The 17892-nt window shown below is 38.5% G+C and overlaps 1 protein-coding gene across 6 annotated transcripts in view; it reads left to right on the top strand.

Moving 5' to 3' along the window:
- Positions 1–17892, top strand: part of RNF111 (ring finger protein 111) — a 46667-nt gene that overhangs the window by 17337 nt on the left and 11438 nt on the right. For 4 of the 6 annotated variants that reach the window (XM_086757739.1, XM_086757741.1, XM_086757740.1 and 1 more), the window contains 7 exons: positions 5857–5983; positions 7665–7828; positions 10592–10789; positions 11657–11976; positions 12955–13210; positions 13954–14311; positions 17290–17415. In XM_086757739.1, coding sequence (XP_086613865.1) covers positions 5857–5983; positions 7665–7828; positions 10592–10789; positions 11657–11976; positions 12955–13210; positions 13954–14311; positions 17290–17415 — 1549 coding nt within the window. The remainder of the gene's footprint in view (positions 1–5856; positions 5984–7664; positions 7829–10591; positions 10790–11656; positions 11977–12954; positions 13211–13953; positions 14312–17289; positions 17416–17892) is intronic. The other 2 variants (XM_010122229.2, XM_086757737.1) reach the window with 1 other exon arrangement.

The following is a 17892-nucleotide window of genomic DNA, read 5'->3' as shown; positions in this document are numbered from 1 at the left end:
ATGTGTAAGAATACAAATCACTCACTCAGTCCTTGGAGGAAGCAGGCTGTGGGGCATCCCTGGCCATGAGGAGGTCACGTTCTCGCTGTCCAGCTGCAGTTTTGGTCCAGGTTCCCACTTAGGACTTGTAACTGCTTGATTTTATAGACAGTGCTCTGTGCGCTGTTACGCTTCCCTGCTCTGTGACAGAGGCATCAACACCACCTGGTTGGCCGGGTGCCTGGGACCTTCAAGGCCGACAAAGAAGGGAGTAACCATCCTGGTGCCCGGGAATCTCAAGGCTGATAGGGAGGGGAAGAAAAAAATCTGTTTGGTTTGTCTGCTTGGTTCGCAGGACCTTCAGAGCCTGAGAATGAGGGGAAAGGGAACAAATACGTGACCCGCTCGCTCACAGAGAATGGCTGCTCACCTCACAAAATGGTGTTGGTTATCCTAACCGTATTGCCAGGGGCTGGGAGCTGGGGGGTACCGCTCACACCTGGTTCAAGAAGTTTAAAAGTTGAAGAAGGGAGTACTCATTAACATTAGTAGAGTGTTGTCGTTGTATCCATCAGGCTGAATGACTATCCAGGTAGTTATCCTGAACTCACCAGCACAGGGTGCTGTAGAGGCACAGAGTACCTGCAAGTTCAAAAAGGATTTGGACACGCCTAATGACAGCTGTCCGTGAGCAAGGAACAGACAAGACAGTGCTGTCTTAACATCTGTAACATTGTTACGGATGCTGCATGGTCTGAGAGGCTTCAGTTAAAGACTGTAGCCTGCCTTTTCTACTCTCGCTGCATAGTTTTGCCTGCTGCAGCTGGCAGAGAGAACGTGGGCCTCAGAAGGCCCCTGGTCTGATCCAGTGAAAGCCTGGAACTTGGAATAAGTCACCTCTGTCACTGGAACTTGACTGCTTATTTAAAATCTCTTCTGGTGAGACTGTCTCACTTCTGTATAGTAAAACTCCTTCACGATCTTACATGGGATATTTAAACTAGTTAAACCCCATGTTAATTGCAAAGTAGATGTAAAATACCCTTCAGGAAGGACAACAATCAGCCAAACATAAATTTGAATGTTATTTCAGTGTTATTTATGTCCTTGACAGGATACCTGTGTTGATTGATTAATCTCTTGAGTTATGCCATGATCTTTCACAGTTATGTACTAGTATAATTATACATATTATATACACAATATAAATGTATACATTATAAATTTTATACTGTGCAAAACTTAATCTCTTGCTTAACTTCTGGATTATTAAAGTATGTAATTCTAAAACTTGCTTCCCAGAACTGCATGTGCCTAGCAGTTACAGTTCTTTATCTGGGGAAAAGATATCCTCATTTACAGATCCAAATATTGGACTACATGGTATCATGTTATTTTTAAAGTTATAGTCTGCTTAATAAAGTACTTTTGTCTGACAGATTTACTGTCTTTGTGATGTATGGCCTGGAGGAGAGTGTTTTATTTTTTAAGGAATTACCATTTTGAGCATGTTCAAATTTAGATTCAAGTCGGTGTGGTTTATCCCTCCCCCAGGTTGTCTGAGCACTAGGTTTCTGTCATAAAACAGGCTTTTAAGAGAGGGAAGAAGCTTGTGTAAAGAAGTTGCTGATTATTACTGATTGTTAGTCACGTACAAAACCTGATTACTAACTGCTGTTGATGGTCTGAATTGTGGGATATGCAAAACTTGCAAACTAAAATTTGGTGGTTTGCATGCACTTTAAAATATTACTCATGGATGTGAGTGGGGAAAATGCTAAAATCCAGTGGAAACTAATAAAATTCATAGTGCAATTTTCAGTAGAAGTTTTGTTTTTTAACCAGCTCGTTTAAAGTGTCGAGTGAGTCTTTCAGTGCTAGCCCAAAGGCTAATTTAGTCACAAACAACTGGAGTAGAATTTACTTGCTGCGTTTTGTTATTCAGGAGATGACAGCGAGTAGTGTATACCTGCAGGAGGATGATTTTTCTGTTTGGTTTCTAGCCATAGGTATTATGCTGAGAGTAGTACATAACAAAATAGAAGTATCTCATAAATCTCCATACTTATTTTGTTACCAGCAATCCAGTGAGTCTTCTCCTTGAAGGGAGATTACCTCCAAGGTGTATAGGGTTAGTACAGTACTCATTATGCAGATCTAGCTGTTCTCTTACAGGGTCAGTCATTTAGATGGTACACTGATGAGTAAGGTATTCATATTTGTACTTTAAGTAAGAACAAAATTGCTTGAAGTTCATTCTAGGCAGAAGATGACTGGTCAGTGACTGGTACGTGCATAAAAGCAAAGAAATGAAGTGCACCTTGTCGTCATGGACTCCATAAAAACATCCTGTGGAGTGGGCCGCAGGGTGAAGACTAATACTGAGAAAGATGTGCAAGTATTTTGGCATCTGGTGTACTTCTAGATTTGGATTTTTTGTTTTGTTGTGGGTTTTTTGTTTGGCTGTTGGTATGTTCTGTAAATTGTGCAGTACATTAGAACTGGGATTGACTGAAATAGCAAAATGTGGTGAGTTTATGCCCTGCCTAAGAAAGGTACCTTACAGGTTGTGTATATATACAAAGTGTATTCCCACGTAGGTCTAAACATGCAGACACCTTAAAAGATCTGCTCTGCTGTTTAATGCTAACTCATAGCCCTGGATTCACCAGATGGCTCCTAAGAGTTACATATGTAGTAAATATTTGAGGCATGCAAGTACCTCAGAAATCTCTTGAGCAAACATTTTTAGAAACAATATAGAAAACCTCTGAAAATCCATTTATTTTACTTCTGTATGTCAGTCATCTCACTGAAGAAAGTTTCCTTCTGCTTTCCAGGGTTGTGCAGTCTTAAAATTCGGGTCAACCATCTTGAACTACTCCGACTGACATACCAGTAAAGTTCACCTTCAGACACAGCCTAACCTGCAAAGTTGCATTAGGTGGAACTGCAAAACATCTTGGCTTTGCTAGGGTTGGGCTGGGAGTGGTGCAAACCAGCAGACTTGAATGCTAAGTGCATTTGGCAGAGAACTGACTTTTTTTTTTTAAGCTTTGATACTACAGAACATTCAAAAAGACATCTTAAATTTCACTCGTTTTTTAGTACAGTACAGTTTTAATTCTTAATTGCCTTGTAAATGAAATGCTCTGATGCTAGGAGAAATCCCTTACCTATGGGCTTGCTGAAGTTTGAGGGCTCTCTCTCCTTGGTAGCTGTGTCCTGCTCATGCGCTGCAGGCACCCTGCGTTCCTGTCAGCCTGGCAAGGCGGCTGTCCTCTGAGACCTCATTGTGACAGGTTATTTAGAGACTTTTTTTTTTTTTGTTTTAACACTGTCCTTTGCTCTGCTTTAGAGGAGTTTGTCTAAATCAGAATAAACTGGTTTGGTGGTTTTTTTTTTTTTTGTGGTGTTTTAAAAACTGTGTTGTCTTCCTTGTAGCAAAGTATGAGGAGAGGCAAAGAAGAAACAGTATATCCTGTTGACAATGAGAGATCATATTTTCACACCACTTAGTACTACTGGCTGTTACTGAAACTTTGCTATTTGGCTGACTTTTTATTGTTCAGATAAACTTAATGAAACCAGTTTGTATTGGCTGATAGTCTAATTTGTATTTAGTGTTTTCCAAACTACTGTGATGTTCTTAAAATAAGTGAAGTTCACTCCATGTACTTTTCCCCTTGGTGTGCTTCTAACAGAACTCACTTGAAAGCTCTTTATATTTAAAACAGCATACAAAGTTGTGTATGATCATAATTTATGTTCATAGTTTTTTTTTCTAGCAATATAATCTTACTAAATGCCTTACAAATATTTATATAGTTTAGAGGAGCTGTTTTTCAGCTTTTATTTTCTTCATTTTGAGGAAAGTGTATATTATTTGCTCCTTGTATAGGAAGGCACTTCATGGGATGAAAACGCAAGCAGTTTGTGCTTTTGACTTGGGAGGATGCTATTAGAAAGCATAAGTAGTAGGAAATAGCATACGTTTGAACTACATCTATGCTGTATCCTACGTATAGCAGCTTTGAGTATTTTTCTAAAGATGTTCTTTATTATTTCCTAAGTCATAAAACTTCATCCAGTAACAGTCTTAATGGTTTCTACAGTCTGATTCATGTGTAGTCTGTAAAATTGCATCTTGACTGAAGATCTGCTTAAAAAAAAAAAAGAATTAATTAAAATGAACTCTCAAACCATGAGTGTATGAGTGAGTACCTGAATTGTGTAGATATTCAGTTGGGAATTCCCTTTGGTTTTCATGAGATAAGGTTGTGTGAGAATTTAGGCAGAGATGCACACTGGCGTTACATGACACATGATTTTGTCCTCAAGGAGGTGCTGTTTATTTTCAGAAGGAATGAGATCATGCTTGAGCCTAAATCTTCCTGCTGTTGCAGCTGTCATAGATTTCAGTAAGTGTGGAGTCCCAGCTTTTTGTTTTGTTTTTGTTTTGGTTTGGTTTTTTTTCCTCCTCCCTTCTTCTTCTTCCCCTGACTGACCTTTCACCAGCTGCTTGGCTAGCTGGTTTTATCTGAGAAGCAGCTAAGACAGATTTGTGTTAGGAAGCTGTTGCTTATTTGCCCATGATTTGCAAGACATCAAAAGCGTGACATTTGATGGTGACTTCAGCTGCCTTTTTTCACTTTGAGTAGCTGGCCTCTCTGTATTTTCAGTTTTAGCATGTGAATGTTTTTTAGATGCTGTAATGTTTTCAGATTTTCCCAAAATTCTCATGCAAGTTCTGAGAATTAATTTTGTCACATACTATTTCCAATTGTGAGAATTTGGTGAATACCAGTATTTGGAAGCATCACTCTTTCTATCTTCAGGCACCGGTCTCTCTGGGATAAGCATGACCAGAATCAAAGGCCACTGGAAAATAATGCAACTTGATTTTTAAAAATATAAAAATGTTGATACTTGGGGGAGGAAAAAAAATAATCTGCCCCACCTTGTCATTGGTAGAGCAACTGAGAACGGTCAGTCCATACAGGATGTAACTATGGGCTTGAATGAGACCAAATTCTTCAAGCACTTTTCCGAAAGAAATTTTCAAATCTCAAAGTGGTAGTTTGCTATTTCTAAGCTAACTAGCTCATTTATTACTAAGTTGTTTTGTGCTCAACGGTATTACTGTAGTGAACAATCCATAGCTCAGATTAAGTATCCCGGATAGCTCAAACTTGTCCCTGTCAGTATTACAGATGTAGAGGAGTGTTTCCATGGGTCTGAGTATTAGGCTGGAACTTCAGTCATTCTTCCTGAAGTGGAAATTGTTGCCTAATTAAACTTGTCTCTAAATTGATTTTGTGGTTTTTAACGTTGATAGTTTCATTTCAGCTTTCTGTGTCTAGTATATGACTGTGAATGCCACTGAAATTTTAAATGTCTTTACGTCTACAAACACCAGTGGATTTATGATCTTCACTTTGTTGTAGAAACAACGTATTAGTGCATCATTTTTCTCCTGTTGCCACTGTTTAGCCTTGAGACTTTAATACCTACAAAAACATTTTTGAAAAGCTATTAGTGATAATGAACCACCGCTGCTTTGCTAGTTTGAAAGTTTATTTTGCTTGTATATTAAATGACTGAATTTTGTTCATGTTACAGCTAATAAAATTCCCTGTAATTGCTTCCAATACACAGTAGAATGTAAGCTTCCTTTTTTAACTTCAATATTTACAGTAGAATTGCTACCTTTAATAATTAGGTCATGTATTTGACAGTTGCACCTGAAGTTTTGATATACACTATGAAATTCTATACCTACATATATTTTAAATGTAGGAAAACAATAGCCTCTTATATGGCAGCTCCTGAGATAGAGGACATCTACAAACTAACTTCTTCCTCTTTCCTCATCAGGAAGTATTGATGAAGATGTTGTGGTGATTGAGGCATCTTCCACTCCCCAGGTCACTGCTAATGAAGAAATAAATGTTACCTCAACAGATAGTGAAGTGGAGATTGTCACAGTTGGTGAAAGCTACAGGTGGGACTTGCATCTCCTTGTATTAATACAAGTTTTCTTGACTTCAAGTTTGTCACAAGGCTCTGTATCATTACAAGTCCATAAGGTAATGTCACAGAATTTTTATCCAGGTTGCATAATATCTGTTTTTTAAATTAAAAAAAAAACAACAAACCCACCAAACCAAAACAAAAACCCACCAGTTTTTATAGGAAGTTAGAGTTCCTGTAAGTAAACATTGACAATCCTGCATACCCTTCCACAGCTAGTTTCTCTTTTCCTTTACTACCAAACCTGACCTGTTCCCATGAACCTTAACTCTTCATTAACAGAAGGGAGGGAGAAGATGAAGTAGGAGGTGAGACCTTAACTTCTCCTTGTCTTACCAAAGTGCACCTTGGGTCACCAGAGTAATAATAAAGCTTTTAAAGGGGCTTGGGAGGTAAATTTCGTTCTGGAGTGTTAGTAGGACACGCAAAGCACACACATCCATTTGGACATTATGTAAATCCAAACTTTAAAGAAAATGTGCCTGTTGGAACCAACCACGTCTTTGAATTAGTGAGTACTGAAGTGGAATTGAAATGTAAGCCAGCTGAGAAGACTGCAACAAGCAGGCTTTTTGCACTGCAGGAAAATATACTGATCTTTGTTAGTGAGTTACACAGACAGGGGTGAAGGAAGTACAGGCAGAACAGGAATGCAGACTGAGCTCCATGGTGATTTGTGCAGTGGATTTTGTTTGGTTTTAGTGAAGTCATTCCCTTTTCTTCACATTTTCGTCTTCTGAATTTCTGGAGTCTGAGCACATTGTTTTTACAAATTGGAAAATAAGAGCCACTTGATTGATTTAAATACTGGAGAGTCAAAGGTTTTTGGGAGTGGACTGGTAAATACAATATTGTAAAAATACCCTTCACTTAGTTAAAGACAGTATCCTCTAAACTCCAAAGCATCGTGATGCGAGTGTTTGGGTTTGTATGGCTAAACTGAATAGAGTGGGTGCTAAGTGGCACAGAGGTAAAACCATCCCTTTCCTTAGGTGTTGTTACAGGCTTATGATTTTTCTCTCCTCAAGCCACATTTTATTTGTCACACAAAGCTGTGTTTATTCTTAGGGGGAAGAGGGGGAATAATATTTGAGAGAAAAGTCCAGAGATTCTGCACTTTTAGGGCATTTGTGAAATTTAAATTAAAGTATAAAAATTTATCCTCTGAAGATATTCTGTCACAAATTAACATGCAAAAGAACTTAACCTTTACAAATTTTTGCTGTCTTTACACTTCTGCCATCATTCACAGATCTGCTGTTTCAAACAGCATAGGAATAGTATAGGATTTGGAAACTCTTCATTTACTGTTAACAAAGTTAAAACACCAGGTAGAATTGCTGCCTGACTGCAGTTGTAGGGTTTCACAGTGAATTTGTTATAAGTTACCTGTATGTATTTCACAAGGTCATGGTTTAAAGACCTTTAAACTCTACTGGTTGGGCGTTTGCAATTATGTTCTCTGGTAAAGGCTGCAGTAGTGTTTGTAGGTGCACATCTGGTGAATGCAGCGTAGTAGGGTATTTCAATGCAACAAAATGCTTTTCTAATAATAATTAAAAAAATACTTGAAATAGTTTCTCAAACTGTGAGAAGAAAAATCTAATAATGGCAAAATTTAGGTCAGTGCTTAAGATGTTACCTTTTTGAAGGTCTCGTTCAACGCTTGGACACACAAGGTCACACTGGGGACAAAGCTCTAGTTCTCATGCTGCGCGACCTCAGGAGCAGCGGAACCGCAGCAGGATTTCCACAGTCATACAGCCGCTGAGGCAGAACGCAGCGGAAGTGGTGGACCTTACAGTGGATGAAGACGGTGAGTTGCATTGGTCTGAGAAATCTCTTGCTTTTTCAGAAGCAAGAGGATCAGTGTAAGGGCAGTGGAATTAATGACATCAGTTATAACATGACATTCTCAGTTCTAAACAAACTAATTTCCAAGCCTGCCAGAAAATCCTCTTGCGGCCTTCCTTTTTAAAATTCAAAGTTTAGCCGTTCCTGGTGGATCTACTAGATCTAATTTTTCTTCCAAAACAGACTTGGGTGTGTGTCTGAGGGCTGACTCACCAGGCAGAAATTACAGAACAGGTTGGAACTACTTCTTTAAAAATATGCACTTACTTCAGTACAACACTATAAAAGGAAAATCTGTTGCTGCCTATGCTTTGGAAGAGTTTCTGTTCTTTCAGGCTTTGGAGTAAAAATAATTTTAAAAAAGGAAGAAAAAAAAAAAAAAAAACACAACCCCAAACTAGTAAAGTATGTTAGATTACTGAAGCTGTAACCTTTTGTTGTTTCCTAACATTAAATCCTACTGGCATTTAGTAAGTCTACTCCTGAAAAATCACAAGAGCAAATTCCAGATACTGTGAACAGTAGAGAGGAAGAAAAACTAAAGCTCATGTACGTTTTTGCAGGTTTGGTTTGTGATGGTGGTGGCGGTTCTGGGGATTTCTTGGGTGCATGCTACTTTTAATGTTTAACAGAAGTTCTGTCCCTCAGTGCATCACAAGCTAGTAACTTGAAGAGTAAGATACTGCAAGATATTTTGATTTTTGGGGTGAGTCAGAAAGCTGGAAGGGTTTGGAATTGGTTCTGGTTATTTGATGGATTTTAAGGAAGAGGATGGGTTGATTTACAGATTCTTTTTTGTATGGATGTACTGTGAAAAATATCCTAACAGCTCTATAATTGAAGGGGAATAGACATCTTTTGCTTTAATTTACTCTTTAAACTCACATTATGGAATTTAGTCTTAAATTCAGGAACCAAATTATTGTTAAAAATTATTGCTGAATGACCTTCTACTTCTGTAATGTGTGTGTTTACGACTAGCTATTTCTGCCCCCTCAGAAGAAATACCTTTCTAAGATGAGTCTTTCAGGATTTCAGGGATAATATTTTTGGGTTTAAGCATCAAATTTCAACCGTGAACTACTGTAAAATGATAAAAATTTTGACTTAACGCTGTTACAAGGCAGCTAAGCATTTTATCCTAACTTTACTGATGTCTTCAAAGATACTGGTCTTAAAAAATTGCTAGCTACTTTGATGAGCATAAGGATCAGATCTCCATCTGTCGTCCTGGATTAATGTCTGTGAAGTGTGTGGAAATTAAGTTTCTCTCAGCTCGTAGTTTGAGGCTGACCAAGCCCACTGGCTCTTACGGGTTTTGGAGGGGGGAGAGAAACAGACCTGTCCGTATTGCTGATGGTGAGGCAAAACAGGGGCTCATGGGGTGATTGAAGCTGACAGAACTGAGAGTTGTCTGACTGCAGGATCGCTTTCAGAATGCGTTAGCATCCGGTCTTGAGCGCTCTGGGATCACGTATCAATGGAGGCTATGCGTGTCCTATGTACTTGCTGGTCTTTTCTGAATTTAAACATTAATACAGTTCTCCCAAAATGTCCTTTAAATAAAATTAGTCTACTGGAACGTCACATTAAAATCCAAAGGAATTTAAATGTAGGTATCAGATCATGTTTTTTTAATGTGATGAGTTGGAAGACTTGCAGGAAGGGAGATCTGTTTATTCCCTTGCTTGCCAAGTTGCTGATATACCTACTAGAAATAGAGAGAAATCTTGAAAATTAGTCATATTTTATTTTGAGACTTTTTGTACAAGAAGTATTTGAAGTGTCTTGATGCTTTTTTTCCCCCCCCGATACCTGTGCAGACATTTTTACAAAAAAAAAAAAAAACCTGAGCTGTTTCTGATTGTATTCCCTTTTATGGCGTCTCATATTCCCAGTCATGTCATTGTCTTGTCAGCAATTAGAGAGAAATTTCAAACTTACAGTCAAAGACAGACTTTTTCAAAACTACATTTGAATTATACCACCAAGTATCTTTTTAAATTTTAACCTGTTTACGATTGTGTAGTAGAGAACAAGATTTATCAAGTGTTTGGTGTGTTTCCCTGCATCCAATTAAATATATTGCTGACTATTACCTTGAGAATATGCAAAATGAACATGTATGTACTTTTAACAGGAGTCTCAAATACTATTTAATGAATCTGCTTTTAATGTTTATTGAGACTAGAAAGCAAGTTTATCTTGCTGTAGCCTTTAGTACTATGCATCTAGGACGTTGGTAAAGTAGTACTGCTAGCTTAGATACCACGCTGTTCTTGGTTAGTTATCTAAAAGTTTTTCTGCACTTTGTAAGCATTTAAAAACCGATAAGGGTAGTGTTTAATCATAGAGTAGTTCACCTGTGGATTTATGAAAGATTTCAGAAAGTGTTTTCATCATAAAGTACCAAAGTAATTTAACTTCCTTTCTAGTAGTAATTTATTCAGTAAATAAAACTCGATATGTCAGATATTGTTGGAAATATTTTTTTTAAATAAATCAATACAAGTTTTAAGAATTAATATAAAAATCAAAGATAATTGTTTTCACACACACAAGTGAAACAGAATTAACTTTGTACCTGTCAGGCTTTTGTGTTCTGACTTAGCATCTGGCAAGACCAGAATTAAGAATTTATTGTAAAATAATTAAAAAACAACAACAACAAAACCCTAACAGCTTTTAAAGCTTAAAGAACATGAAAGCGTTTTTGTTTCACTAGAGCCGACAGTTGTGCCAACCACCTCAGCTAGAGCAGAGCCGCAGGTCGTGAGTTCTGCTTCCGGTAACGCTTCTAGCACGTCTACCTCAGAGCAGGCCTCTGAAGCAGCTCCAAACGCCTCCAACAGCCAGCCCTCCGCAGCACCAGAGACGACTTCTAGTCTTCCCAGCGGCAGCACTGCTGGGACTTCAGCTGGAGGTACAGAACTAGAGAGCTTTCTAAACGGGTGTGTTGTACGAAGGAGGCAGAGGAAATTAATCGACATTCTCTAGATTAAATGGCATGTGAACTTTTAGTACTCAACATAAGTCATAAACATTCAGAGGACAGGAATCTGAAGAAGATCACTGATGTCTCCCCAAAGGTGAAGGAAGTTGTGCCTTCTGCGTTCGCCTGTTGGAATGATTTGATCATACCTAATGAACCACATCCTTGCTTTTTGAGGAGGCAGAATGTAGTGCATGGGGAATTAACTCTTCCATTGCAGTGTGTGGCAGGGGTGGGGTTTTTGAATGTGTGTTGTGAGGAAATGAAGGATGTATAACAGATCCTTGAACCACCTCCTGCAGATGACTTCACTGGAAGCACGTTTATACAGATGTGTATAGATACTGACCAGTACGTACATAGAGTTGTTTGTACTGGGAGCAGTTGTGTAACATCTCTGAAACATGGGTGCTCTGCCCGTATCTGCAAGTCAGCTGAGTTGACCACAGCTGCCCAAGAATTTGAGGTCTGTGCATGCTAACCACAGGGACAATCTTTCCTCCTTTCTTTACTGATAACACGTCTTAAATTAGTGGAATAAGGCAAGCGTCAGTTCACGTTCTCTAGTGGTTCCCATGAGTACATCCACCTGAACCATTCCGTTTTGGTTCATTTGACAGGCATAGCTAAATCTTTTCTGTATCCAGTTTGTTTTGATTTAGTCTAGATCTGTTTTTCAGTTGGTTAGTTATATAATCATGAAGTACTTTTTTTTTCTTTTCTATTTAAGACACTGCTTTATGGTGATCAGCTTTACTAATCTCTTTCACTTCAATATTAACGTTCTTTATCTTCAAGATGATATAAGAAGAACTGCATCTAATACAACACTGGAAACTGGCCCTCCGGCCATGCCAAGGTTACCATCCTGCTGCCCTCAGCATTCTCCTTGTGGAGGACCTTCACAGACTCATCACGCGTTGGGGCACCCACACACAAGTTGCTTTCAGCAGCATGGCCACCACTTCCAACATCACCACCACCACCACCACAACCCGCACCCGGCTGTTCCGCTCTCTCCTTCCTTCAGTGACTCCAGCTGCCCCGTTGAGAGGCCTCCTCCAGTGCCTGCGCCCTGCGGAGCAAGCAGCAGTTCTGGCACCAGTTACCATGACCAGGCAGGTTTACTTCTTGTGGCTCTCCCTCTGCGATTTCACGTTGTTGTAGATGTGTGAGATTAGAATAGGGTGCTGAACTGTGGATTATTCTCTTGTTCTGTAGGAGGAGTTATAGAAGGGAACTAAAAGGAAAATTTGAGCTATAATATGGACAGAAAAAATTGAAATTTTACAGAAAGTCGTAATGCAAGAAGTAATGATTGACAGCTGACATTCTCTTCGTGACTGTAAGATGATAATGGCTTTTGAAGCAAACCAAACATAAATACCTTGAAATACACTTTGATAATAGCAGTTTTGCAATGCAAATAATTCAGCTGCTTTAAGGGAAGAAAAAACCCAAGTCTAATGTTCTGTTTATAAAAGGTATAAGAGTTGCTCTTCTAAAAGCATTGGTTTTTAGGACTTTTGAAGTAACTAAAGTCACAACTCTGGAACGATGTGATTATCAGTAAGAACCATACTGTGCAAACTTAATTTACAACATGCAGAACTATCAATCTGGTTTCTGCTTTAAGTGTAATATTTTAGGCAAACTGCAAATGCTAAAGATTGGGTTTTGCCTCCAAATACTTCAATGCATGTAGCTCCCAAATACTCACTGATTTGTCCATCATAGGGTTGGTTGGGTTTTTTTTTGGTTTTTTTTTTGTTTGTTTGGGGGTTGGTTTTTTTTTTGTTTGTTTGGGGGTTGGTTTTTTTTGTTTGTTTGGGGGTTTTTTTGGTTTTTTTTTTTTTTTTTTTTTTTTTTTTTTTTTACACAATCTGGTGTAATGAATTTAGTCTCTTTCATGAGCTTCAAGAATTTAGGAATAAGAAATGTTAACCGTATATAAAGAACATTGTGGAGTCAAGCCTTAAATTTGATCCAAATTGCTTGTGATAGTATTTATTCTTATTTTGTATCGTGTTATATGTGAGGGTGACTTTGTTTTCAGTATCTGAAGAATTTCTTAAAAAGATGGTTTGTTTATGCAGCAGGCCTTGCCAGTAGACTTAAGCAGCAGTGGTATAAGAAGTCATGGAAGTGGTGCCTTTCACGGAACGTCTGCTTTTGACCCCTGCTGTCCCGGTTCTTCATCTCGAACTGCAATTTACGGGCATCAGGCTGGTGCTGGCCCGAGCCAATCGCTAACAATAGACGGATATGGATCCAGTATGGTTGCGCAGCCACAGCCCCAGCCTCCTCCTCAGGCGTCGCTCTCTTCCTGCCGGCATTATATGCATTCTCCTTGTAAGTACTGAGAAGTGCTGGGTACCTGGGGGTGTGGGGAAACCAAACAAACAAGAAAACAGTTTCCCTGACAACATATGAAAACTTATGATCAGCTTGCTTTGATCGTAGAACTAGCCTAGCAAAACGCATAGTAACAAATGGATTTGAACAGTTCAGCTTGTACAGAGGATTTGAACAGGATCAAGGTGAAGTTAAAGTATTTTCTTTTGAGTGACCTTTAATATTCAGACTTCAAAAACTATATTTCATATGAAAATATTTTTCATCTCCTTTGTATTTTAGCAATGCCTTTTTAGTTCTTTTTCCTTGCTCCGTCCGCTGTCCCACCCCTGCAATGTGTTCTGCTTGAGTAAGCTCAGTGTCAATTCATTTGTTTGATTGTGATTTTTTTTTTTAATTATTTTATTTTGTTGTCTCTACATAAAAGTGGGGGGGGAGTTTTTAAAAAATTAAATTTCTTACCATATATACGTTTTTCAGTGTGCATATCACAATTTTTTTTTTTCTTTTTACTAACATTGGCAAATGGAATACTTCTGGCTGGAGGAAGTGTGGGTTTCTTGTAGGGTATATTGTTAGTCATTTTATTTTAAAATTGCATAAACACATATTCCTGCGTTGCCACTATTTACGGTTATGTAATAGTATTGAAGCACCTGTGTGAAGATACTTTTAAAAATAAATTTTAAGTCAAAACCAGCTACTGACCAAATTAAAAGCACCTGATATTTTCATTGCAGATGCTTCTTTGACCAGACCTCTTCACCATCAAGCTTCTGCATGTCCTCACTCTCATGGAAATCCTCCTCCACAGCCACAACCTCCACCTCAAGTAGATTACGTTATCCCTCATCCAGTGCATCCTTTCCATCCTTCAATCTCCTCTCATGCATCTTCTCATCCTGTTCCACCTCCACCTCCACCACCAACTCATCCTTTAGCCAATGCAGCTGCTCCTATACCACAGCATCTTCCCGCAACACACCAGCCTATATCCCATCACATCCCTGCAACAGCACCGCCAGCACAGAGGCTGCATCCTCATGAAGTGATCCAGAGGATGGAGGTCCAGAGAAGAAGAATGATGCAACACCCAACGTATGTCACAAATGTACTCAGAACAATATCTAAACGTATAATTCATTTCCCTCAGGTTTGTAAAATGTTGCATGTGAATCTCAAACTGTTAATTGCATGGTTAGGAACTGTTAGTATTAAACCATGGTAAGATGTGTCTTTACATACCATCACGGTCACGTGAGGGTTAAGACTGAACCTGTTCCGTTACATCTCTCAACAGTGGCTACAGGTAAGGCACGAGTGGGGCATGGAGGAGAAGGGAAGCTTATGTTTCTCTTGCCCAGTGCTCATCCTCCAGTTAACAGGCACGAATTTCGTTTCAAGCTGCACAGCCTAGAAAGTGCATCATAAGCTCCTTTCAAATGGGTTTCTTGACAGTGTGTTTTGCCTTGTTGATGCTGTTAAGATTCTTTTTATCTAACTAATGCTTTAAAATAAAATGAACAACTTATCATAGGAAGCTGTTTACTAGGTTTAATTCAAATTTAAACTTAGATCCTTACCTAGCTTTACTACACTTTTATATCTTTAGAAGAGAAGGAAGAGACTGAATAATACCTGTATGAGAATGTGACCAGTGTTGAGATGTAGCTTTTGGTGATATTGTTTGAGATGCTGCTGTTGTTGCTAAAGTAGATTCATGACACTAGTATCAGCAGAAATCAGGTCAGTACTGGCTTGGTATTCAATCAAAGTAACTGAAGTTATTCTAATTCTGGAGATTATGCTTTTAAATATCCAAGAGAATTTCAAGAATGAGCTCTCTAGCTCTTGCTTCTAACTTTGTTACACAAATTCTACTGAGTACCTTAAAACTGATTTAGGAGTTAGTGCTTGAAGAAGAGTTTGCATTAACTGCAACTTTTGAGGCAGTTTCCAGGTAATTGAAAAATACCTATCAGCAGTAACTGCTCAAAGTGGCACATGACAGACTTCCGCATCCCCCGGGAAAGTAAAAGATAGCCCTGTTTTCTCAGTCATTAAAATTTTGATCTGGGCCTACACATGTTCTTTTGTTACCTTTGCTTTGCAAATGGCATAACCTGTAAACACTCTAACCTAAACATACAGGATTATGCAATCATACCCAAATTAATTTTGGAACATTCGAGCCAATGGATGTGAGACAGCAAGATAGCATTTTAAGGAAAAATAATAATGGTAACTGTCTTACCCATTCTGGAAACGGTCTGGTAGTTTGGGGATCGGAAAAGTGAATACTGTAATTTCTTAGCCTAGTGAATTTTCTTTGTACGTATAGAAACTGTGGTCAAATGTTGATAATAGGTTCTTCCTTGACATTCTCTCTGAAGTCGCCAATCTCAGGTCGGACAGCATTAGTTTGCTCAGTGAAGTTTCTTCTCTTTGTTTTGTAATCTTATGAAATTGTTCTGCCCTTGGTCTGTCTTTTCCCCTCTAATCCTCATACAAATTACATGCAGAATCAATATTGTAGGTGTCGTGGCCCAACCTCACATAAATAGGACTATACTCTGACACCCAGAAACTCGTGTGTATTCGCTGAGACTGCCAGAGGACTTGCAGTTCCTTCGGCTCCCTGTCCCAGCCCCACAAAGTGTTCTTACGATACTGTTTTGTCCTTAATTTCTAGAAATAGCATATGGGATAGTCTAGCTTGTATACCTTCTGCCTAACAAATAGGACTTTTTCAGGTTTTGAAGTAGAGAATGGTTAGAGTCCTCTTCTCACTGTCATGTCTCCAGTGTGAGTGCAAACAGGTACAATTTCCTTAAGGTCTTGGAATCAGCCGCAAAATGTGCAAAAGGCAGTGCATGAGGGTGTGCTGCATTTGAGGAACATGGATTTTCTGTTTAGTCTAAATCTGATCACCCACTTTATATTAAGATTGTGGGATAGACAGCCTAGGAGTTTTACATACATAGAAATAATTTCAAATGTGTTTCTTTTAAATTAAGACTCATTTTAGGAAAAATAAGCCTACATTACATTCAGTTTTTATCAAACTATGGAAATTGCTTTGCTGGGGTTTTTTTATTAACGTATGTACTTCCAGATGTTTGCCCTTAGTTATTTGATAAAGGGAACAGAGGCGAGACTAGGAGTAAGTTCTGCCGATAGGTCTGTTACCGTGCTGGTCTGTACCGTTGCAGAAAACCGGTACTTCTAACATAACATACACAGCCTTGGCAGATTTCTTTGGAGAAGTGTCGTTTTACAGTGATTAGAATACTGTGGTGTTAAGTAAATTTTACTTCTCTAGATATGTAAATTTACAAAATATCTAGTCTACTTTCTCAGGTAGTTTAAGGTGGTACTGAATCTGAAGACATTGTACTACTTTTGGCAAAATCCAAGTTCCTAGGTTGAATTTAAAAAAAAATACTTGCTGCACTGAAAGCAATGGAAAAAAAAGAAATGCTAATTCATTTTTTCTGTATCTGGGAAGTGGTAAAGTAACAGAAGTCAGCCAGCAGGTTTTTGGGAAGATATTTTTTTTTTTTTTCCCAAAACTGTAGTTGTTTTATGCCAGGTAGTATGGAAAAAAACTGTGTTCTTAGTACTTGAGCTATGATACAAACATGTTGCAAGGAAAATGTCCTATGATTAGTGTATTAAGTTTCCCCTAATTACTTTTGCTAGTATAGTTTTACTAGAAATAAACTGCAGCATAGCTGTAAATTTCTCTGAATCTCAACATGACTGTCATGCAGACTTTGCTTTCCTGCCTGCAGTTTGAAGTGAGGATTAAACACTTTCAGTCCTCCTGTTGTCTCGTCTGCCAAGCTAAGGGCAGATCACAGTGGCTGAAGCTGGTTTTGTCTTGGAAACTAATTATAATACAGACTTTGTATTCAAACTTATCTCTAAAGTTGAAACTAAAATATTCTCTGGGGAGTTTTATTTTTTTATTTTAAATGCATTCCAGTAATTCAGTCTAATTTTTTCATTTTTGGGTGTTGATTTCTTGATACTAACAAGTATGTGACACTAACTGTTGCTGGTTTGTTGTTTAGGCGTGCTCATGAACGGCCTCCTCCGCATCCTCACCGAATGCATCCCAATTATGGCCATGGGCATCACATTCATGTGCCTCAGACAATGTCTTCCCATCCTCGACAAGCTCCAGAGAGATCTGCCTGGTTAGTAATCGGATACTATTTTAGTTCTTGGAGACTGGGGACAAAAGACAATAATGTGCTGATCACAGCTCTGATAATGCTGGCTGTGATTTTAAACAGTGCTGCACGCACCTGTAATTTAAAATTTGTTGATGTTGATATGGCTTTCAAATACTGCTTTGAGTATCCAGTATCTTAAGTGTATTTCTAGAGGGTTTCTCCATTGCTTTTAAAATGGAATTGAGTGTTACTGACTCCAGGTAGTTATTTCAAGAATGGATTTTAGAGTAGGCAAGTAAAACATTGTGGAAGACTTCTTATATTGATGTTCTTGGTAAAAGAGAGGATTGGATTTGGGTTACAAACTAATTTCTTTCTCTTCTTTCTATGAACTTATTTGAAATTGCATCAGGCACACTCGTGAAGGTTACATTTAAGTTCTGCAATTTATTTATTATCAAAAACCCCCAACTTTTGGCCATTAGGGAAGAGGTGCAT

Source organism: Chlamydotis macqueenii, chromosome 12 (genome assembly GCF_036417535.1).
Source record: "Chlamydotis macqueenii isolate bChlMac1 chromosome 12, bChlMac1.mat, whole genome shotgun sequence".
Lineage (NCBI taxonomy): Eukaryota > Metazoa > Chordata > Aves > Otidiformes > Otididae > Chlamydotis > Chlamydotis macqueenii.
Note: the sequence above shows the minus strand (reverse complement) of the source record. Positions and strands in the feature narration are given on the sequence as shown.